Source organism: Siniperca chuatsi, linkage group LG7 (genome assembly GCF_020085105.1).
Source record: "Siniperca chuatsi isolate FFG_IHB_CAS linkage group LG7, ASM2008510v1, whole genome shotgun sequence".
Lineage (NCBI taxonomy): Eukaryota > Metazoa > Chordata > Actinopteri > Centrarchiformes > Sinipercidae > Siniperca > Siniperca chuatsi.
In genome coordinates, this window is record NC_058048.1 from 32,131,303 (window position 1) to 32,155,900 (window position 24,598).

Below are 24,598 nucleotides of genomic sequence, written 5' to 3' on the forward strand. Positions count from 1 at the left end.
CTCCCAGTGGTGGGAGTGAGTATCTGCATGACGACCAGAAAACACACATGCTGGATTAGACATGAACAGACGCTGACGGAGACCCTGACCCGGTATGACGGTGGTCCTCACCTACAGTCAGTCTGGCTGTGGTTGTCTGTGAGCTCTGGCCGTTGTAGTAGTAAAGGTGGAACAGATGCTCCATCTTCCAGTCCGACAGCAGCGAGCGGTTCAGACTGAACACGACGGAGAAGCTGCTGTTTATACAGCAGAGCCAGACGGGAAACCGGGGCGTCTTCAGCATGCTGCCCACCTGCAGGCAGAGCGGAGGGAAGTACAGCCGTGAGACTACAACATTCGAGACTCTTCGGTTTTACGTTGACGTGTTTTTTCTTTGCTGTTCAGCCCCGACAGGAGTTGAATCAGCCAATCGGGTTGTTGATGCGTGTCAGCGAGGCTCTGCGACATCCGGTTACCCATAACACCCTTCTGTTCGCAGACCTGCCGACGTTTCTGTGCGTCTTTACAGAACCATCACACCACATAACACGATTATTTTGTCTATTAATCTCCTTTTCATCGTCATTTCATATAAAATAACACTTTTATGAAATGAAACATTAATATTCAAGGTAAAAAGTGGAGGCGCAAGTTCACACAGGAAACGCCACATATTTAAAGAATGTGTCTTTAGGATGTTATCTAATAGTGACTTAACTGATGTAAACACAATATCCTCGGCGTGTAATTAAAACACGATACGTCCATCGGGTGTCGAGGTGGTGAAATCAGACACTGCAGTATAAATCAGTTGTTCACTGTGACACACAAGTAATTCCACCTGAGCGGGAACAGCAGATTGAGAGTCCTATTAAAGGGACAGACACATTGCTCACCTGCAGAGCTAATTATCCATCCAGATTGTTTTGGTGTGAGCTGCTGAGTTTTGGACATATCGGCCAAAGAGATGTCTGTGGTTTTTGAATATAATGGGACTAGATGGCGCTCGGCTTGTGGAGCTCAAACATGGAACCAGGACAGTGACTTTAAAATTTGGCATTGAAGACAAAAGTAGTCGGAGGATTACTGCGGTCGGTGCAGCTGAAACTGGAAACCAGTGACACTGGAAAAACACTGACAGCGTAAAGAAAAGATCACATTGTCATTGAAAAACATCAGAATGCAAAACATATCTGAATAAAATGAAATCATTTTTAATGTCTTTCATTTTTCAGTGACAACGTTTTCCAGTATCAATGTTTCCTTTTTCACTTCCGGTTTTGTTTTCAGTGGCAGATTTTAAAGTCACTGTCCTGGCTCGATACTCAAAGCGCCAACAAAACCTCAACAGCGACGTCTCGTTCCAGAAATCATGTCGCGGTTACTCGAGATAATCCACAGGTGTGTTGTGAGCAGTTTCAGAAACACTGTAGTAGTGATATCAGCAGTAACGTCAGTAGCCACAAAAACGTAAAGATTTTTTTTGACTCTTTTGTACTTTTGCAGTTTTGCTCCGTTCCTAATTTGTGATGTCACTGCGTCTGATGCACAACACAACAACAAACAGCTGAAAAAGCAGCAGCAGCATTAGTAGCAGTAATCCGTAAACTGAATCCACCTGTGGCAGTCTGCCTCTCTCCATCTGCTCTCGGCTCCAGTGTAGATATCCCACGTCACTGCGAGACAGGATGCCCTGCAGGGGGCGCTCCAGAGGCCGGCCGTCCTCTCCAAAGTACAGAGTCCCATTAAAGACGTTGGGACTGGCCCTGCCTGTCAGCATCAGGTTCAGCAAAGCCTGCAGAGACCGAGGAGGAGAGACAACCTGTGAAGCAACCTCAGATACTGTAGGAGCACCGCGACTGTCCATGTTTTCACTTCTACAAACAAGAGTTCCTCCTCTCTGGTTTAAAGGTCCAGTGTGGAGCGTTTAGCGGCCTCTAGTGGTGAAACTGCAGTTTGCAGCCACGTGAACACCGCTCGCCTCGCCCTCCCCTTCCAGGCGTGGAGGAGGAACTACGGCGGCCGTGAAACTCGATAAAGGCCCTATCCAGAGCCGGTGTTTGGTTTGTCCGTTCTGGGCTCCTGTAGAAACATGGCGGTGCAACATGGCGGCCTCCGTGGAAGGGGACCCGCTCCCTCTGTAGATATAAAGGCTGATTCTAAGGTAACGTAAACACAACGGTTCTTATTTTCAGGTGATTAAACACTGATGAAAACACACTTATGAATATTATATTTCTGCCGACAGCTGCTCCTGGACCAGTTCCACACTGGACCTTGAAGTTTTGCTCATCTGTGTTAATGCTGTTTTTTCTAAACACGGGGGTGTTTTCTAAAACAGCTAAGCTTCTTACCTGTCGACAGACGAAGTTTCCCAGACTGAGGTACAGCAGGTGGGAGGTGGTCGAGTCCAGATCCTCCTTCAGCCTGTGAGGAAGAGGAGGACAGATGGTTTAAAATATTCAACACGTCATAAAGCTCTGCGGCTGTTCCATGTTAGCAGGTTAATGTCGCTGTGAGAGTGTCACATCTGCTTGTGGAAGTCCAGCTGCTGTCTGACTGTTAAATGACATAATTTCAATCCAATCGTATAGTTTGCAGCAGCTCCAAGAGAACTGATTGGTCAGAAGTCCAACACTTTCACATTGCAGGATGTGATGACCTCTGTAGCCTGTAGGGGGCGCTAACATCACCTTCAGGTTTCTGTCTTGTTACCTGTCGACTGTCCGGGAGCAGATGAGGCTGTACAGGAACAGGATGACTCCATGACTCCCCTCCTCTTTAAACTGCAACAAGAGCAGAAGTCATCATCACTAATTAGCTTGGGTAATTCTCATGGAGCTTTGTCTCATGGTGCGAGCAGAACCATCTGCAGCAAAGTCTAAGGTGCTGGTTGTGGATCTACGAAGGGCCAAGGCACCGGTGACCCCGGTTTCCATCCAGGGGGTCAGTGTGGACATTGTAGAGGACTACAAGTACCTGGGAGTCCACATGGACAATAAACTGGACTGGACCAAGAACACTCAGGCTGTTTACAGGAAGGGCCAGAGCCGCCTCTGTTTCCTGAGGAGGCTGAGGTCCTTCAACATCTGCCGGACGATGCTGAGGATGTTTTATGAGTCTGTGGTGGCCAGTGCTGTCCTGTATGCTCAGCGCCGCCGCTCCCACCACGCGCATCATGCACTCAAGTGCTGAGGGGGCACCAAAAATAGCCTAATGAATTTTTTTTTTTAAATGCCGGTATTATTTCATTAGCCTATAGAAATATTAGGCACATTTTAGCCATGTATATGTAACAAAAAAGGGGGAACAAGAAAGATATTTAATAATTGCTCTAGTCTAGTGCCCCCCCGTGCCGGATGGTCCGTTCCGGTTGTTTGCGCGGGCGAATAATAAAGGAATTATGCTTAGGGCACCAAAATGGCTAGCAGCGGCACTGTGTATGCTGTTGCATGCTGGGGCAGCAGGCTGAGGGCAGCAGGCTGAGGGCAGCAGGCTGAGGGCAGCAGGCTGAGGGCAGCGGACGCCAACAGACTCAACAAACTGATCCGTGAGGCCGGTGACATTGTGGGGGTGGAGCTGGACTCTCTGGCGGTGGTGTCAGAGAGGAGGATGCTGGGTAAACTACACGCCATCTTGGACAGCGTCTCCCACCCGCTCCATGACGCGCTGGTCAAACAAAGGAGCACCTTCAGCGGAAGACTCATCCCCCCACAATGCACCACAGAGCGCCACAGGAAGTCATTCCTGCCTGTGGCCATCAGACTCTTTAACTCCTCCCTCTAAGTGTCAGTCTGTGTGACCCGAAGTCACTAAACTGGACATTGATCATTAACATCTCTGCAATACTTGAGATATCGTGCAATATTCTGTTTTCAGTTTAAAATTCCCTATTTATTGATATTTATTGTCACTTCTATTACTGCTGTGCGATATCCTCCGTCTCATTATAAATAAGCTACACTTAACTTGGCAGTTCACAATTACCTTATACCGTATTATTATCATCAACTGGTAAATCCACTTGGTACTTCACACTTATTTTATACTTATATCCACTTTGTACTTAATTTATCTGACCTGTATTATAGTGTATTATATTTTTTGCTTAGTGCTTCTCTTCCTGTGTGCACTGACGTGACAGCGAGCTGCTGTAGCAAAAGAGTTTCCCCTCAGGGATCAATAAAGTATTTCTGATTCTGATTATTGGTTATTTTCTACCTTTGATGAACCCCCTTGTCTTGTATGTGCTGGTATGATAACTTTACACAGAAGCACTGAGATAAAAAGATGAAGAGCTTGATTCTTGATTGGTTCTCTGGATTTACTCACACACTGTATGTGCTCGAGGATGAACTTCCTGACGTCTTCTTCCTTGTTAAATGTGAACAGCTGCAACTGAAAGACAGTAAGATGGTTCACAGTTATTAACAGGTGTAATGTACAGACAGGTAACAGCAGCAGGAAGTGTGTCGGCGTGGAGTCCGGCCTCCACGAGCCTCCAGAGCAGCTTCAGGGCTGCTGGAGTCTGAGGAGCTCTGCTGGAGGACGAGCGCCTCCTCCACCAGCTGCTCCCTCAGTTATATATCCAGCCTTTATTAAGCAGCTCGTCTCTGAGGTCAGACACACCTGAGTGCAGCAGGTAGAGACACCAGCTGAAGGACAGACGGCAGCAGAGACAGACGTCTCCACGCAGATCTGAAGGTTTATATTAAACCATCTGGTCTGATGGAGACGCTGCTGCAGAGCGCTGTCTGACACCTGAGACCTTCCACAGGTGTGACGCTGGGCCGAGGTCAGGTGACTGATCCTCACCAAAGGGCTCAGGGAGCGCCGCTGCACCGAAGCAGCTGGTGTGTTTCTCTGTTATTCAGCTTCGTCCTTTAGTTTGTCCCCCCTCTGTATCTTAAAGGGTTAGTTTGGGTATTTTGAAGTGGGGCTGTATGAGGTACTTATCCATAGTCAGTGTTTTACCTGCAGTAGACGGTGGTCGGCATGACCCAGTTTGGAGAAGCAGACAGCAGAGCAACCTACGGCTGTGGACGGGGGCGGCAACATTTTTCACCGCTTTACCTCGCCGTCAGACAGCCCTTTGGCACTACATTTTGTCAACCGCGAACAACACTCCACAGTGAGACAACTCCGCGTTTGCAGTGGTCATTATTGACGCTTGCTGAAGAGCTCTGCTGTACCCAACCGTTAGGTAAGATAGCGCTAAACACCTACAAATAAATGAAACGACTCACCAAACAACCAGTTAAGAAATGCAGACGTTTCCCCTCTCTCTCTCTTTCAGTCTCCATCTGCAGAAGTTCTTCTTCTGCATACTCCGGTTCATAAAGCTGTCCTCTTGTCTCCACAGAGAACGGCATTTCGTCGTTGCTAGAAAATATTCTAAAGATGGCGTACACTTAAACGGATATGTGTAAAATAGTTTTTTGCTGCCCCCGTCCACAGCCGTAGGTTGCTCTGCTTCCCTGCCGGGACTCCTGTCTGCTTCTCCAAACTGGGCCGAGGATAAGTACCTCAAACAACCTCACTTCAAAATACCCGAACTATCCCTTCAACATGTATGATCTCTGTCAGTGCTGCCCGGTACCCGCTCTGTGAAGTTGTCCTGTTTGTAGTCCAGGTGAGGTGTGATGCAGTAGTCTTCGGTTACCAAGGTAACGGTGGCACTGACCTCCTGGCCGGCCAACCAGAGGCTGTCGGACAGCGCTGCCGCCAGCGCCCTCTCCTGATCCTTCTGTCCTACTTCACACAGACTGGAGACAGAAGTAAAAGACAGAGGGTGGACAAAATAACACAAACACCTGGCAACATGGTGACATCACTAAAAAGAAGTCTGAAAAGTTACAGAAGCAGTGAGACAATCAGCCAGGTTGGACACAAGCCTGTTTAGTGAGATTATCTAAAGCACTCGATCTGGAACCGGTTTCTGCAGCTGCTGTTTAGCAGAAACCCCTAACCCTAACCTCAGTATGCCAGTAGTTACCTTCCAGCCCTCAGCTGTGGTCTGAATGAGATTGTGGATCCTGTCAGCTGAAATGAGCTGCCTTTGCAGGGTGTCTGTGCTCATCTTAAGCTCAAACTACTACTAATACTTTGCCTGCCTGTGTAGGCGCAAGGGTCCACGTTACGCAGAGACAAGTGGCCGAAATTAGTTTAGAAACACTGCAGCTTCACAACAAAAGTCCAATGAGGTGGTTTGGACTTCTGATCAAGATGTCTGCTAGATGTTTGGGAGGTTTTTCAGGCAAGTCTAACTGGCAGGAGACCCTGGGGCAGACCCAGAATACCCTGGAAGGTTTATGTACCCTATCTGGTCTGGGAACATCTCAGGATCCCCCAAAAGTATCTTGAAGCCGTGGCTCGGGAAAGGGACATGGATGTCTTTGGAGGCCCTTGCAGACAAAGGTATGTAGATGATGAAAGTTTAATTTAAGCTTTAGTCTGCTGCCACTGTGACCTGGATAAGCCTCAGAAAATGGATGGGTGGACTATATTTGCAGGTCAAACTGTCAGTAATCCCTCCTTGCAGAGTAAAATTGTGCCCCCAGCTGCAGTCTGTGCAGGAGGTCAGAGTTGTAGCAGGTAGTTGGTTTGTAAACTGTGATATTTTGGGAAATGTGTTTTACTGCTTGCAGTTAGTGAAGTCACCATGTTCCCAGATGATACAGTGTTATTATTACTGACAGAAATTACAAAAATAAGTCGTAGTAAACCAAAATGATCATTTCATGTTTGCTGGAACAGTGAGAGGTGTTGATTAAGCTCGATGGTCATTTTTCAGGCCGCAGTCTGTTGTATCATCTCACTTCAAACTATCATGTTGCAGGTTTGTTTTCCATCATGTGACATCATCTTGTTAACAGGTGGAAGTATCATCTTTACTCTGGACATGTCAAACAGGATCCTGTAATGAAGATCTGTCCTCACCTGTGCAGCGTCCGACCGTCTGAGCTGCTCAGTCGGATGAACAGCAAGTATTTAATGATACGAGCCTGGACGACCATCTGAATGGCCCGAGCCCCGCCCTGAAACACACACACCTGACCAGGTGAGACTTATATTAAAACTAAAACTGTGTATAGACCATTATCACGATAATGGAAACCTGTGATTGGTTTTAGAAGTAGTATCGACAGAATTTGTAGAAGTAAAGAATTAGAAGTAGAAGCCAACAGTAACAGTCGAGTTCTGTTGGGAAAGTTAGTAGCAGTATTAACACTCATTGAAGTAAGAGCACCTCTAACAGCAGGACTAGAAGTAGTATCTGTGCCAACATCAGCAGCAGTTTCTCACCCTGTCAGTCTCCAGAGCGTAGGATAACTCAGAGTTCGGCTCTCTGAACTGAAAGAAAGATTTCCTCCACTCGTAGTTGAAGACGTGAAACGTTCCACCAAACAAAATCCTCCTCAGGCTCTAAACATGAAAACAAGCAGAAACACGAGTACTGAGCTGGGTGCGGTCGGTCCTGCTGGGGTCGCAGGTGGATCACAGTGTTGGGCGAAGTTAACTCATTTCTCAGGTAGAGCTTCGTCCCAGCACAACATTTTTCAACTTCTACCTAAACTCAACCAAATGTGGTACATTTTTGTCATTAAAGAAAACAATACAGGTTACATAGCGTATTAACCTGGTAAATACGACGTGTGATTGGACTTCACGTGACGCACAAGCTTGCAGCTGTGAGGGCAGATCTCTGAAAAGTGTGTGTTGTAAAGTCAGCAATACAAGTGCAAATGTACATCTGCAAGTCTCAAAATAAAGATTTGCCCTTTCGAAACTCAAGTTTCAATGTTTCAAAACGTTTCTCCAAACATACGTATGCGCACCAGTTTTCAGATCACCATGCACAAGGTTTCAAACCTGGAAAACAAACTAATACCCCGGGAGAACAGTGACAAATCTGAAACTCTGAAAATGTGTTGGGAGAATCACTGAACAGAGTGCTGCAGTTGTGAAGACGGAAAACTCAAATACAAGACAATGTTTGCAGAGATTTGAATTTTGTTTGTCTATCAAAACATTATGCAAGCCTTCAAAACTCAGTTTCAATATTTCAAAACTTTTGTATTAGATTTCATATACAGTGCACCCCTCCGTCCCCATCATGACCATATAATCCCCATTTCAACAAACCCAGTTCCAAGGAGGAGCTGCTTGTTTGTGTGTTATCAGCTGGTCTGTGGTCAGTTTAACTTCCAGACAACAGCAGTGTGAAGTGACCTGTTCATGTTTCCACTGAAACAGACTTCGAGTGAACGTTTGTCTCTCAGTCAGTCTCACCTCCGTCAGCTGTGGGGTGACCGGTGTTCCTCCAAGGCCCGAGGAGATGACCAGTCTCCTGGGGATGGAGCAGAGTTGCGGGAGGGTCCTGCAGGGTGGCGCCTCCTCCTGCTCCTCCTCCTTCCCCACATCCACCAGCCTCTGAGGAGAGGAGGAAACACCTCAGCACACCTAACAAAAACCTGGTCTAAATCCCTGTTAGCGTCCCCTAGAGGCTGCAGTGTTCATTTCAGACAGAATAGGAAAGCACTGGACACGGGCGTACACCTGATCTGGGAATCACTGTATCTGCATCTGGAACCATGGAAGTATTAGTAACATTATTACTATTATTAATGTTGTTAATATTAGTATTATTGTTATTCATATTTGTATTATTGTATGGTAGTGGTAGTAGTAGCAGTAACAGTAGTAGTATCAGTAACAGTAGTAGTAGTAGTAACAGTAATAGTAGCGGCGGTTGTAGTAGTAACATTAGTAACAGTAGTAGTAGTAGTAGTAGTGATGATAGTAGTAGTGGTAACAGTAGTAGCAGTAGTAGTAACAGTAACAGTAGTAGTAGTAGTAGTAACAGTAGCAATAGTAGTAGTAGTAGTGGTAACAGTAGTAGTAACAGTAGTAGCAGTAGTAGTAACAGTAACAGTAGTAGTAACAGTAGCAGTAGTAGTAAAAGTAGTAGTAGTAGTGGTAACAGTAGTAGTAACAGTAACAGTAGTAGTGGTAGTAGTAACAGTAGTAGTAACAGTAGTAGCAGTAGTAGTAACAGTAACAGTAGTTGTAGTTGTAACAGTAGTAGTAACAGTAGTAGCAGCAGTAGTAGTAGTAGTAGTAGTTGTAGTTGTAACAGTAGTAGTAACAGTAGTAGTAACAGTAACAGTAGTAGTAACAGTAGCAGCAGTAGTAAAAGTAGTAGTAGTAGTGGTAACAGTAGTAGTAACAGTAACAGTAGTAGTAGTAACAGTAGTAGTAACAGTAGTCGTAACAGTAGTAGCAGTAGTAGTAACAGTAACAGTAGTTGTAGTTGTAACAGTAGTAGTAACAGTAGTAGCAGTAGTAGTAGTAGTTGTAGTTGTAACAGTAGTAGTAATAGTAGTAGTAACAGTAGTAGCAGTAGTAGTAACAGTAACAGTAGTTGTAGTTGTAACAGTAGTAGTAACAGTAGTAGCAGTAGTAGTAGTAGTAGTAGTTGTAGTTGTAACAGTAGTAGTAACAGTAGTAGCAGCAGTAGTAACAGTAACAGTAGTAGTAACAGTAGTAGCAGTAGTGGTAACAGTAGTAGTAGTAGTAGTAGTTGTAGTTGTAACAGTAGTAGTAACAGTAGTAGTAACAGTAGTAGCAGTAGTAGTAACAGTAACAGTAGTAGTAACAGTAGTAGTAGTAGCAGTAGTAGTAGTAGTAGTAGCAGTAGTAGTAGTAGTAGTAGTAACAGTAGTAGTAAAAGTAATAGTAGTAGTAACAGTAACAGTGGTGGTGACAGTGGTAGCAGTAGTAGTAAAGTAGTGGTTGTGGTGGTGGCAGTGGTAGTAACAGTAATAGTAGTAGCAGTAGTAGTAGTAGTAACAGTAGTAGTAAAAGTAATAGTAGTAGTAGTAACAGTAGTAGTAAAAGTAATAGTAGTAGTAACAGTAACAGTAGTGGTAACAGTAGTAGCAGTAGTAGTAAAAGTAGTAGTTGTAGTGGTAACAGTAGTAGTAACAGTAACAGTAGTAGCAGTAGTAGTAGTAGTAACAGTAGTAGTAAAAGTAATAGTAGTAGTAGTAACAGTAGTAGTAACAGTAATAGTAGTATTAGTATTAGTAGTAATATTTACAGTTATAAGCCGAAAGTAAATTGTCGTCACTCACGTCGGGATTTTTGTTGACTTCCTGTTGAAGCAGCTCAATGTAGTCCGGTCTGCAGTCTGTCATCACCAGCAACTACTAAATAACTACTAACTAATACTAGTAATACTACTAACAGTACTAGTTGTTCTGCTACTACTGCTACTACACCTTACTCTACAACAGATAATATCACACTAACATAACTAACCTGATATATTACTCATTCTAGTACTACCAGCAATAACAGCGATGCACATGATAATGATGATAATATTTGTGCTACTGCTGTTGTACCATGATACCAGCAGTAGCACCACCTGCTCCTGAATCAGCTGTTGTTCCTCCTGAACTTCCTGAACAGAAGCCTGCTGCTGAGCTCCGAGCGGACTGAGACCAACAGGTGGATCTGCAGAAGCTCACCAGCATCACCAGTGAAACTGAATACTGAGTGTGTGTGTTACAGGATCAGATTCTGTGCAACAAACACGCAGACCGGCTGGCTGGAAACTGACCTCCGTGCAGCAGAGCCTCAGGACCGGCAGAGGGCGGTCGGTCAGACTCAAACCGTCCCGGCTCACCTGATTAATGGCCACTGTCTCCTCCTCTGAGTGGCTCACACAGAAACCAATCAACAGCAAGTTTACTGGAAGCCTATCTGAGGCCATTGTGGATGAGAGGAAGATCCCATGTGACCCTCATCATCCTCTCAACACAAACATCTACCTGTTTACACCTGCGATGGTCAGCATTTTCTCCGTCCGTGGACAGTAACTGACAATTTAATAGGGGAATATTTATTTCTTTGCTTAAAAATGTGTTTATAAAGATAGGAAATATTGTTTTACCTAAAGTTACTCTTAAATGGTTTAATGTTTAATTTATGTTGATGTTTCTTTCACGTTTGCATTCAAAATAAATACAAAATCAGTTTTAAACAAACTATTAGATGTCGTAATGTATAGATTTATAGATCTAAATCTACATTTACACGCGAATAGAGAAATAGATTTATTGATGTATTGATAAACAGACGTATAATTAGACGCATAGATGTGCGTATCATTTATGTATAGACGGATAGATATTTAAATATATGTATAAATGTATAGATAGATACTTACGATCCCAGGGTTTGACTGCAGCCTGCGGAGAAAAGACAGATAGATACAGTAGCCATAACTATCAATCAATCAATCAATCAATCAATCGACTAGACAGACAGACGTTTGAACTTTGTTGTGTTCCCTCCAGCGCTGCAGGTCAGACACCTGAACCAGGATCTGCTGTAGCTCCGCCTCCATCTGAACACACACACACACACACACACACACACACAGTTAACATTATCACCAGTTACCAGTCACCAGGTCTCAGCCCAGCTGAGCACCTCTGGGAGCTTTAGGACCCACGTGTCAGCCAGCGCTCGCCACCGCCATCATCGAAACCCCAGACCAGGGAGTTCCTCTGGAAGCAGGTGTCCGACCCTCCTGGGGGGTCCGGAGCTTCAGTGTTCTGGGGCTGAGACCCCCATGAAAGTGTCTTTAAACTCACCTTGTGCTCGGAGCTCACGTCGCTTCACTCGAGTTTCCTGACAGAAGATTAATGTCAGACACAAAGTCAACAAAACGATCAATAATAATAATAATAATAAACTTTATTTATATGGCACCATTCATACAGAACATGCAGCTCAAAGTGCTTTACATTTAGGTAAAACATTATAAATAATAAGTAAACATATTTTACAAAGTGTTCCTTCAGACAAAAGGATTCAATTAACTTATGGAAAGAAAACAAAAACAAATGTATCGATTGATTGATTTTGTTGTTTAAGTTAAAGTAAATAATAATAGTAATAGCGCTTCCACCAAATACTCAGTTAACGTATGTGAAGAGTTCAAACCGATTTCTTATTCTACGTATTTTCAAATCATCCTCAACGTTGTCCGACTTTCATTTCAGAGAATATTCGCACTTCGATTCTGCAATTATGTTTCGAAACTGACCGACACAGAAATGCGTCTTCATCAGGTAATAATTGTTAATAATCAGTTAATAATCGTTAATAATCAGTTAATAATGAGTTAATAAAGTTAATAATCGTTAATAATCAGTTAATAATCAGTTAATAAAGGTAATAATCGTTAATAATCCGTTAATAATCAGTTAATAAAGTTAATAATCGTTAATAATCAGTTAATAATGTTGATAATCGTTAATAATTAGTTAATAATCAGTTAATAAAGTTAATAATCGTTAATAATTAGTTAATAATCAGTTAATAAAGTTAATAATCGTTAATAATCAGTTAATAATGTTGATAATCGTTAATAATTAGTTAATAATCAGTTAATAATCAGTTACTAAAGTTAATAATCATTAATAATGTTAATAATCAGTTAATAATCGTTAATAACAGTTAATAATCAGTTAATAAAGTTAATAATCGTTAATAATCAGTTAATAATGAGTTAATAAAGTTAATAATCGTTAATAATCAGTTAATAATGTTGATAATCGTTAATAATTAGTTAATAATCAGTTAATAAAGTTAATAATCGTTAATAATCCGTTAATAATCAGTTAATAAAGTTAATAATCGTTAATCAGTTAATAATGTTGATAATCGTTAATAATTAGTTAATAATCAGTTAATAAAGTTAATAATCGTTAATAATTAGTTAATAATCAGTTAATAAAGTTAATAATCGTTAATAATCAGTTAATAATGTTGATAATCGTTAATAATCAGTTAATAAAGTTAATAATCAGTTAATAATGTTAATAATCGTTAATAATCAGTTAATAATGAGTTAATAAAGTTAATAATCGTTAATAATCCGTTAATAATCAGTTAATAAAGTTAATAATCGTTAATAATCAGTTAATAATGTTGATAATCGTTAATAATTAGTTAATAATCAGTTAATAAAGTTAATCATCGTTAATAATCAGTTAATAATGTTGATAATGTTAATAATTAGTTAATAATCAGTTAATAATCAGTTACTAAAGTTAATAATCGTTAATAATGTTAATAATCAGTTAATAATCGTTAATAACAGTTAATAATGTTGATAATCGTTAATCAGTTAATAATCACTTACTGAAGTTAATAATCGTTAATAATGTTAATAAGGAGTTAATAATTGTTAATAACAGTTAATAATGTTAATATCAGTTAATAATCAGTTAATCAGTTAATAATGTTGATAATCGTTAATATCAGTTAATAATCAGTTAATAATCACTTACTAAAGTTAATAATCGTTAATAATGTTATTAATCAGTTAATAATCGTTAATAACAGTTAATAATGTTAATAATCGTTAATAATCAGTTAATAATCAGTTACTAAAGTTAATAATCGTTAATAATGTTAATAATCAGTTAATAATCGTTAATAATAGTTAAAAATAGTTAATAATCAGTTAATAATCGTTCATAATCAAATAATAATTAATACTCGTTAATAATCAGTTAATAATCAGTTAATAATCAGTTACTAAAGTTAATAATCGTTAATAATGTTAATAATCAGTTAATAATTGTTAATAATCGTTAATAGTTAATAATCATTAATAATCAGTTAATAATCAGTTAATAATCGTTCATAATCAAATAATAATTAATACTCGTTAATAATCAGTTAATAATCAGTTAACAAAGTTAATAATCATTAATAATCAGTTAATAAAGTTAATAATCGTTAATAATCAGTTAATAATCGTTAATAATCGTTAATATCAGTTAATAATCAGTTAATAATCAGTTAATAAAGTTAATAATCGTTAATAATGTTAATAATCAGTTAATAATGAAGCCGGTGTCAAATCTTTAATCTAACACAAACACCTGAAACCTTCAGTGTTCTTCACTATTAGTGAAGAATTCAACTTGAGTTTCTGTTTATCTTTATGATTAGCGAACAGCAAAACATCATTTTCAAATCAATAGTTGTGATAAAGAACAAAGACATTTGTTCTCCGCTGCTCTGAAATCAGCTGTCGAAGCAAAAAGATGTTAAGTCAGATTTTAGAGTCCAAACTGGTTCTAAAGAGAACCGAGTCCAGGATGTGAGCTCTTACCTGCAGCCGATCAGAGTGACGCTTCACCTGAGTGACAGGAGGCTTCTTATTCAACACACACACACACACACACACACACACACACACACACACACACACACACACACACACACACACACACACTGCACACACACACACACACACACACACACACACACACACACACACACACACACACACGCACACACGCACGCACACACGCACACACACACTGCACACACACACACACACTGCACACACACACACACACACACACACACACACACACGCACACACGCACACACACACACACACACACACACACACACACACACACACACTGCACACACACACTGCACACACACACACACACACACACACACACACACACACACACACACACACACACACACACACACACACACACACACACACACACACACACACACACACACACACACACACACACACACACACACACACACACACACACACACACACACACACACACACACACACACACACACACACACACACACACACACACACACACTGCACACACACACACACACACACACACTGAAAACACACACACACACACGCACACACACACTGCGCACACACACACACACACACATGCACACGCACACACACGCGCACACACTGCACACACACACACACACACGCACACACACGCACACGCACACACACACGCACACACACACTGCGCACACACACACACACACACATGCACACGCACACACACGCGCACACACTGCACACACACACACACACACACACACACACACACACACTGCACACACACACACACACACACACACAAGGTGGTTTTATTGCCCTGAGTTGAGTCTTAAAGGTAAAAATCATCTGTCCACTAATCAAAGATCCAAATCTAAACTAAATAACGAAAATAAAACAGGACTCCTACAGTTTCATCATCATATTTGTCTTATATTTTTAATAATATTCAAACTGCACATTATTTACTTCAAAACAAAATTGTACAGTACAAGAATAATGCGATGCAGTATACTTCTTCACATATAAGATGAGTCACATTTCATATAAAAACAGACACGAGATTTCAGAAGATTTTCTCTCACGTTGAATTCTGAACTTCAGATGAGATGTTTCTGATTCATATGATCTTTCAATAAAAACGGCACCTGCAGAAATCCATGAATGTTTACACAGGGAATAACGTTAATATGATCAATATTAACAACACTGATCTCATTCATCACAAGAGGAAAAACTGCAGAAACTTTTTACCATTTTTAGACGTGAAAAATCATTTATTTTGCATAAATCGACTGATATTTTTTTAAATTAGTGACATACGGAGTCCAGCTCCTCACACAGCAGGTCTGATGTAAAGTCGACTCCACTGACTCGCATGTGATTATAGATGTTGTTTCAGTGCACCGACAGCTTGAAGGCGGTCCAGCTGAGTCCCAGTCTGCCAGCATCCGGATGAAATCCTGGCCTTAAATTGGCCGTCCTATTGAACAAGACACCACGATTAAACACATGATGGAAACAACACGACACCGACCCCCCGCAGGACCTCGTGGCCGGGTTCTTCACAGGAGGATCCGGGTCCTCGTCAGACCGGATTGTTTGATTCACTCTGTGGTGTCAACACGTCCAGGTCCAAAGCTCCCGATGAGACAGACTGACAGTGTCAGTGTCACTGCAGGGGACGAGATGAAGAAAGGCCTCGTCAGACTGTTGTCCTCCTTCAAAGTCCGTAATTCAGAACCAAATACAGCCACATCACAATGGGGGACAAAGCCTCAGTCCAAAGCCTCAGAGAGACGCAGCCGTCTCTGGACGTGGAGGACAAAACAACCGTCTCACTCGACAGATCATTGATTTTATGATTCTTAAAGCCGCACCAACCGATGCTTTGATTGTTTTCAGCAGAAACAAACACAACGTCAACATATCGTCACCTTTTAAGTTGACATGTTGAACAGCTGCTTGTTTCCGCCTCCAGCAGCTACAGAGTCACATGACGCTTCATCAGGAGGCGTGTCAGAGTCACGTGACGCTTCATCAGGAGGCGTGTCAGAGTCACACGGCGCTTCGTCAGGAGGCGTGTCAGAGTCACAGGACGCTTCGTCAGGAGGCGTGTCAGAGTCACATGACGCTTCGTCAGGAGGCGTGTCAGAGTCACATGACGCTTCATCAGGAGGCGTGTCAGAGTCACATGACGCTTCATCAGGAGGCGTGTCTGTGTCTCCTGATGGACGTCAGTCCGGTCTTCTCTCTGTCAGCTCTGTGTTTGGTCTCCAGCAGCTGCTGAGGGAAACATCTGGCTCTTTAGCAGCTAGATGCTCCGCTACGTTCAGCAGCTGCTCTCTGACTGCGTCTGGCTGCTGTTTGCTGCTGAGCAGGAAGCGTTCAGAGGCTTTTTACAGCTTTTTCTCTGAAAACGACGCTCTGAGAGCTGAGAGCGAACCAGAGCAGTAACAGATGAACAGCGAGCTGAATTTATTTTGAAATTTTATTGGCTGATGAGTGACCAAAATGTCCAGGTTCTGGGTTAAAGGTGTGTCAGCGATTCTACTCCAGTATCTCCTCGCGGTCCGCTAGCTGTGCGTTCAGTGTGAGCGCTGAAACCCTCCGGTGTTCGCACTCAGCCCCGGCTCTGTGAACAGGAAACCCACAGAGAGGCTCGGACCGAGCCGCACAACACTGTTCCAGCCGTGATCTGTGCGTCAGGTGACGTTAAACGACTTGCCCACGGACACTCAGCTGACTCTCTAGTTTAAGATCTGCTGCTGTTGTGATGTTAGCTGTAGCAGCAGGAGAGTTGTGAGCGTCGCTGTCTGGAGCTGCTGTGCTGCTCTGGGAAACCGTCTCGTCCTCTCTGGCTGTTAGCTTCGCAGCAGCAGCTGTAGGGAGAGTTTGCTAACCCACAAGCTAGCTAAGCTAACCAACAACCTAGCTAAGCTAACCCGCAACCTAGCTAACGGCAGTTACATTACTTGCTGTGTCGTTGTTCGCTCTGTATCGTGGTATTTGTTTGTATTGGATTTCTCACCTTTAAGTACGACAGTCGTGAATCGGGCAGAAGAAAGAAATTAAACTACAGTATTGCTGTAATATATCGTCCGACCACCAGTGGCCGCACTGAGCGCTCTGCTGCTGAGCAGCATAGCATTTGAGGTGAGGAAGAAATCCTGTGCAATTTCTGATTTTCTATAGTTTGTGTTGACTTTCGACCTTTGGCAGTCAGAGTAATTTGTGTTTTTCGTTACTTTACCTGCCTGATCACTAAAGACTCATTCAGACAGGATGAGCATGCTCCTCGTTAATTTAACTCATCGTTCAGGAGGATATTTTAACCCTGGTCTGTTATAGATGTGGACATTCAGCAGGACAAAGACAAAAGATAAAGACTAAAGCCTCCCCAGGGGGGCGCCGGAGAGCTGAGGGGGAGGCAGAGATACTGCAGGAGGTGGATCTGAGTCAGAAACCTCCTCAGAGTCCTAACTCCGTCAGGTCTGAACTCTCAGACATGAAACTCACATCGAATCGTTCAGTGCGACTCACACTTCCAGAGGACGTCATCGTCTCTGACGTCCGTCCAGAATAAACCTCCAGAAACCAGCTGAGACGCCAGAGAAGAAGCGGCTGCAGAACCTGCCTGAGAATCCTGCTGTTTCTAAGTTTCCTTCAGTCTCACAGTGATCCAGAGACAGCTGTCTGTCCGTCCACGGGTCCACTGCAGACAGGAGCTGCTGACTGCTGGTTCGGCTGCTCTGATGGGACAGTTTGACTACATGTGAACACATACAGGCTAAATAAATGGTGAAAAATGACCCACAAACAGATTAAAATCACGTTTGAACTTTAATTATATGAATAAACTTATTTCATTTATTTTCTTTATCTTGATTGAAACCAAACATTGTTCACTCGACTGAATCTAAAGTAATTTTAATGTTCCAGCTGAAAATAAACAGTAGTTGCTGAAGACGTGAGTCTACCTTCATCTACCATCCGTCATGACATGCGCGTGACAACACCAGCATGCTTCATGTTGTGCTGCCTGACAAATACCTTCATATACAAAACTTACAGTAAAGCATGTGGTAAATATAAGACAAGGACAAAATAACAACAACCGTTTTATGTTCAAGTTAATAAAAGTTTATAAACTACATATTTTTTAGAGCTTTTCATTAATCAGTTAATAAAGTGAAATTAATGACAAGTGTCCATGAGCTCAAAGTGATTAAATGTACTGTGATAAATAAACAGACGATCAATAAATCTTCAACTTGGAGAAGCTGGAACCAGACAATGTTTTTACAACGATCAACTGACTTTCAAAATTTCCAAATATACATTATTTAAAGTGGAAACGGACTTTTCAGACGAGCGTTTTCAAGCGCTGAGCCGAGCTCCGTGAAGAAATGATCACTGTGGAAATAAGAGCGAAGACAGAAGCACGCTCACTGGACTTGTCACCATTTTATATTGAATTTGGGAACAGGCGAAAGCTGTTGCAACGATGTGCACTGCATCGTAATAACATAGTTTGATTAACGTCATTGCTTCGCACAAACACGTAACTTCAGCAGCGTGGGGGGGGGTTTGTTCATTTATTTAGTTTATAATGGAGATCGTAGAAAAGGTTTCAGTCGTAGTCGTCTGGACGCTGTTTTCAGAATCAAGACGTTTCGGCTCCCATCCGGAAGTCTTTCTCAATTGTGAAAATGGTCTGAGAACTCAGAAATTTAAGCTACTCTGTGTTACATAAGCCCCGCCCTCAGGAAGGAGTCTACCTGAGTATCTGTTGATTAGCTAGTTTCACCTGAAACTGACCTAATAGTTTCCATGATGGCCCAGTAATCAGTAATCAGGCCTATTGTTTTCTGGCTGCACCTCCCTCATCACTGTTAAGTACCTGATTAGCATGTGATTGGCTTGACCACGGTGTTAATACACTGTGGTAAACTTTGGGCAAGTTGAATCTCAGACCACCATTTCTGTTCAAAGAGGGGTTTTCTTTTTTCACAAAAATGGCTTCTTTGACTCCTCTTTCAAACCAACTCTTCTCTCTACTTAGAATCTCCACCTCGCTGTCTTCAAATGTGCGGTTTGTAGCTTTTAGATGCAAACGCACGGCGCTCTGTAATCCTGAGTTAGCGTGTCGTCTGTGCTGATAAAGTCTTTTGTAAAGTGGCTGTTTGGTCTCACCTGTGTACCGTTCTTTGCAGTTTTCCTCACTGCACTGAATTGAGTAAAAGTGTTGCCTGGTTTGACTTCCGGATGGGAGCCGAAACGTCTTGATTCTGAAAACAGCATCCAGACGACTACGACTGAAACCTTTTCTACGATGGAACGCTCCTGGACGAATGAGGGACTACACCGTTTTATAATGGAGACACAAAGCAGACAGAAGCTCTTTATGTGTTGAGAAAAGCGAACTGGGTTAGCTGCTGTAGAAATCAAAAGACCAGTTTACTCCGTGCGACTGAAACGAGGCGCAGAGATAAGTAGTGTGTCATCAGATTTGCCTGTGCAATATTCAGTTATCATATACAATAAGACAACCGAAAGAGGTTGGGGCCGTAAATGGAGGCTGTTTCAGGGGAAAATGATGTCTCAATATAAACGCTGATGGTCATTATTACACTGTGAAATCAATATTTACTTCACAGTCAAAGCAAAAAGGTTTCCATTTCCACTTTAATGTAATGTATAAATATAACGTATTGATTGACTGATCTAATGGTTTTCTCTGTCTTCTTTCACAGTAAACTGAATCTCTTTTTGACTGTTGGACAAAACGAGACGTCATCTTGGGAATCTGACATTTTATAGACTAAACCTTTAACCGATTAATAAAGAAAACAATCTGCAGAATAATCGATAACGAAAATACAGCTGCAGCTCTATAGACGAATCCTTTCAGCGCTACATATCTAACAACGAGCTGTGTCCAGATCCAGTTTCTCTGTGTTTTTCAGACAGGAAGTGAAGTGTGACGTATCTCAAGATGGCCGCTGTGTGGATGAGGTCATCAGTTCATTCGTCACCATTTCTCAGTCTATTGTCCTTTAAAGGCTTCGGCCTCACAGACGCTTCAGGTCTCCTCAGTACATGAGGTCGGCCGCCCCCCCGCTCTGGTCCGGCTCTTTAGTTTCCTGGAAGGGGAACTGGATTCCCGCCAGTCGGATCAGCAGGACGTTGAGTCCGTGGAGGAGGAAGACGAGGAAGAAGAGCCAGAAGGACCGGTCGTAGCGCTCGCTGTACGTCTGAAAGACGAAATTGACCTCGTTGAAGTTGGCGATCCGATCGGACAGATGATGGAGCTTCACCTCGGACGCGAACAGAATCATCACCAGACAGCTGCACAGACCTGCGGGACAGACAGACGCCACCGTCAGCAAATCTTTCAAATGTTTATTAATTATAGAGAAAACACTTGTCTGATTGGTTGGCAGATGTGTATGAATATGACGATGTCCTACATGGACAAAAGTATGCGGACAGCCCTTCGGCTGAGTCTCCGAGGCTGCTGCTTCATTACCTGTCGCTCCGATCGGATGTTGGTTGTTGTTGAACATCAAGCGGCGGGAAGTGAATGAATGGAAATGTAGATGACAGGTTAATGCCAGGTGGAGGGGGGGTTTATAACACCACCCACAGCGTTTGACCGACAGGTGGTGTGCACCAACAGACAGATGGAGATTACTCCCCTGCCTCGGTCTCTGTTGCTGTAATTGCAGCTATTATCAGACGACACACTGACCGTTCGTCTGCGTCTTTAATCGTCTGTAAATTCACTTCAATCCAGTTTAAAGTGATCGCTCCATTCGGAGGCTGATATCCCAGAATGCACTGGGTCAGCTGATGCTAGTATTCTACAAGGAAAGCTTTTACTTTACGTCTTTCTTTCCAGTCACAGACAGTCTGCTGCTGTACAGTAACGAGTTCTCATCATCAAGGTAAATTTGTTTACCTGAATTAAAGGTGCACTTGCTAAAATCAGTTGAGGTGTCACAATGATTCGGGTACCAAGTCCGAGTCGGAGCAGTTTCCTGTAGGAGTGAATGTGAGCGGTTGTCCGTCTGTCAGCCCTGTGACTGTTTTACCTGTCCAGGTAAACCTTCCTCTGAGGGATAAGCAGGTATAGCTGATGGATCGATGTTGAGGGCAACACGTCTACAGTAGTATTTATGTTAGCAGCGTCAGTAACGCACAGCAACGTATCCTCGTACAGCGGCTCGTAGACATCTAAGAAAAGTAACGCACCGTTTTTCGCGAATAATCCTACGAATGTCCAGCAACAAGCGCACCGGACCTCCGTCGTCATGGTAACAATAAACCCGTGGTTAACGTCGTAGTCTGGTTAGGTTTAGGAAAAGCTCACGGTTACGGTTAAAATAAGTACGCTGTGTTAGTAACTCACAGTAAGTCACGTGACTTAATTTACGTACGTAACTTCACTTACGTAGCTTAAAATAACTTAACGTTGACTTTCGGTTTCACATGGGACACGAACCCCCGGTCTCCTGGGTGAAAGTCCTGCGTTTGACCCGCCCACCCCGTCCACCTCCACCTGCTCGTTACGCTTCCTCATCTCACTTCCTCCTTTGATCCGTCATAATTAATGAGAAAGGTAACGGCCTCGAGGCTCCCGATTACGAGGGTGATATATGAATTATAGTGCATCGCTCTTCGCAGGTGTAACTATGAAACGTGAGAACAGCCTCCGTCAGCGGACGGTGGTTTTATCAGTGACAGGTGATGTGATGATGTGTTTCTCACAGCAGATAAAGGTCCACAGGTAAAGTCCCATGGGGCCTTGCAGCGTCTCGTACGGTCTGCCGAAGGCGTTGAAGAAGAAGAAGCCGGTGGCCACCGAGGAGAAGAGGATCACAACACCACAGAAGAAGATGACGGTGACGTGGAGGCCTGCTGGGATGGCGCTCAGCAGGTCTGGGAAGACTGGGAGAGAAAACAGACTTCAAGGTGAGTGGATTCATACAGAACCTCCTGGATATAATGTGAGTGTGAATATAATATCGCGTGAACGGTCCCCGACGCCCCACAGAGACCGTGGCTCATCATACAGCCTCCCGGTGCGTCCGAGGTTCTTTACTCATTTCCACGTTACGTTACTTTCTACTTCTGCTGCTCTGCGTTTATCTGACGGCTGGACTTCGCGGCCCTGAAGGCTCACGTGGAGCCTCGCGTGTTGCCGAAGCAGCCGTCGTCCTGCCGCTCGGGAACAGAGCTGCTTTGTTCCTCGTCGGAACTCGTACAGTCAGTCCCGATCCAGTCAGGCAGAAAGCTCGTTAGTGAAGGACGGCTGCTCTCATTAACTGGGACCAGTCGGTCTGCACTGGTCCGGCTTCAGGCCTCCACAGGCGCTTTCACAAAACCCATCCAGAGAACTCAAAGGTGCTTCTTGAAACTATGTTCATGAGGATTCAGTTCAAAGGTTCATAGATACGCAAATAGAGCACTTTATTACCATCATCATCATCATCATCATTATTATTATTATTATTATTATTATTATTATTATAATGAATGAACACAAAGACGTCAGTAAGAAAATAGAATAAGAAAAACAAATCTTCTGAAACTAATCCGTGGTGTTTCCTGAAGTCTTGTTCTTGGTTCAGGTGTAGAGACAGAACCTGAACGTGATTACGTCATCATTTCACAGACTGAAGCTGATTAAACTGTAGAACTGGAGTCTGGATTATCTCTGAGCGGTCCTGGTCTGGTGTCAGTCTCTGGTCTGGACCCAGTCCAGGTACAGCGGCCCGGAGGCCTCCTCCTCATTTCCTCTGTTAGTTTGATCAGACTTGTAACTTTGTGCCAAAATATTTAGTTCCTGTTAAAATGAGATTCAGCAAATCAATCTTTGATCTCGGTCTCTATGGTTACGGCGTGACATCACACAGGTGTTCCTATTTCTCTGGCTCAGTGTCAACAGAGATGATCAGCAGGTCGTCAGCGGCAACGTGAACCACAGAAGTATCACAATAAACTTAAAGCACCAAAAGTAAAAGTTCTCGTTATGCAGAATATTCTATATTATATTATAGGATTATTAATGTGCTCACCACAGCTGCTAAAGGTGGAGCTCATTTTAATCAATAAATATTAATTGATAATAACATATCAGAATTTATATGTGTATATATATGTATTATATATTTAAAACCGCACCTGAAACACAGCAGGTCTTTAAATAATTCACAGAGTAAAGCTGTGAATGATTGATGAGCAGGTGAGCTCACCTGCACGCTGTAAACCTGGTGTTACCTGCGCTCCCCTCGTGACGTCACGGCGTGTTCTACCTGTGTGATGACAGCGGGTCAGTCCGCAGGTGTGTGCCTAACAAACACTCACATGAGAACCGGGACGGTCTCCCTCCCAGCCCGCACTGCTTCACCCTCTGTCCCTGGAAAAGCCCGTAGCTCAGGTCTCCCAGGAACTTGTCCAGTTCGGCTCCGGTGGCGTTGACCAGCTCGGCCCCGGTCCGGCACAGCACGGTCCCGTAGAGCCAGAACGGCAGGCCGGTGGCCACCGCGGCCGTCAGGGCGCAGGAGAAGCCGAAGAGCCCGGAGATGGAGAAGATGAGCTGCTTCTGTCGGCTCGGCATGGCGGCAGGGAGGCTGCGTGTCAGGCTGCAGGAGCCGGGGCAGGACGACCAGAGGAGGGCATCATCCCACCACAACCCCCCCAGAAACCCCCACAGCCTCCACCTCCACCCGCAGAACAGGCCCACACCAGATAATTATAATAATGACTGCTGCAGGACTACACGTCCGCTGAGTCCACGGCCCCGTGGTGTGCAGGTCACCATGGCAACGAGGGGTCGGGTTTCAGAAGGGGGGGGGCATCCAGGCATAAATGTCCCGTAAACTGCTGTGTGTGTGACAGATGGGGGTTCCTGCACGCGCACGCGCACCGGGGGCGCGGTTATATGGGGGTCAGGTGGCGCCCCCCCCCGGTCACACTTGATTCAGGAGAACTTTATTGTCCTTGACTCGTGTGAAAGTACTGAAACCGCACTGAAGTATCAGAGCTGCAATGTATTCATACTGTTATATTATATTATAATATATTATATATATATTATATTATAACATATTATATATATATTATTATAATATATTATAATATATTATATTATATTATATTATAATATGTTATATTATGTTATATATTATATTGTATTATATTATATTATAATATGTTATTTTATAATATATTATATTATATTATGTTATATTATATTATATTATGTTATATTATATTATAATATATTATATTATGTTATATTATAATATATTATATTATAATATGTTATTTTATATTATATTATAATATATTATGTTATAATATATTATATTATGTTATAATATATTATAA

The 24,598-nt window shown here is 42.9% G+C and overlaps 2 protein-coding genes across 2 annotated transcripts in view; both read right to left on the minus strand.

Annotated features, from left to right (window-relative positions):
* mindy4b (MINDY family member 4B) overlaps positions 1-10,526 on the minus strand; it is an 11,199-nt gene extending 673 nt beyond the window's left edge. Inside the window, exons 1-11 of the mRNA XM_044201933.1 lie at positions 10,116-10,526; positions 8,272-8,412; positions 7,285-7,404; positions 6,919-7,016; positions 5,579-5,744; positions 4,312-4,377; positions 2,695-2,765; positions 2,334-2,406; positions 1,598-1,774; positions 112-292; positions 1-23 (exon numbers count right to left, since the gene is read on the minus strand). The exon at positions 1-23 is cut by the window's left edge and continues 673 nt beyond it. Of these exons, the coding sequence (XP_044057868.1) occupies positions 1-23; positions 112-292; positions 1,598-1,774; positions 2,334-2,406; positions 2,695-2,765; positions 4,312-4,377; positions 5,579-5,744; positions 6,919-7,016; positions 7,285-7,404; positions 8,272-8,412; positions 10,116-10,178 (1,179 nt within the window). The 5' untranslated portion in view covers positions 10,179-10,526. The remainder of the gene's footprint in view (positions 24-111; positions 293-1,597; positions 1,775-2,333; positions 2,407-2,694; positions 2,766-4,311; positions 4,378-5,578; positions 5,745-6,918; positions 7,017-7,284; positions 7,405-8,271; positions 8,413-10,115) is intronic.
* An 8,946-nt stretch (positions 10,527-19,472) lies between these two features.
* On the minus strand, positions 19,473-24,106 carry clrn1 (clarin 1). The gene is made up of 3 exons (XM_044203367.1): positions 23,573-24,106; positions 21,974-22,153; positions 19,473-20,561 (listed from the first exon to the last, which is right to left on the minus strand). Exons 1-3 carry the CDS (start codon positions 23,823-23,825, stop codon positions 20,296-20,298), a joined length of 699 nt encoding a protein of 232 aa, XP_044059302.1. The 5' UTR covers positions 23,826-24,106; the 3' UTR covers positions 19,473-20,295.
* Positions 24,107-24,598: the final 492 nt, after the last annotated feature.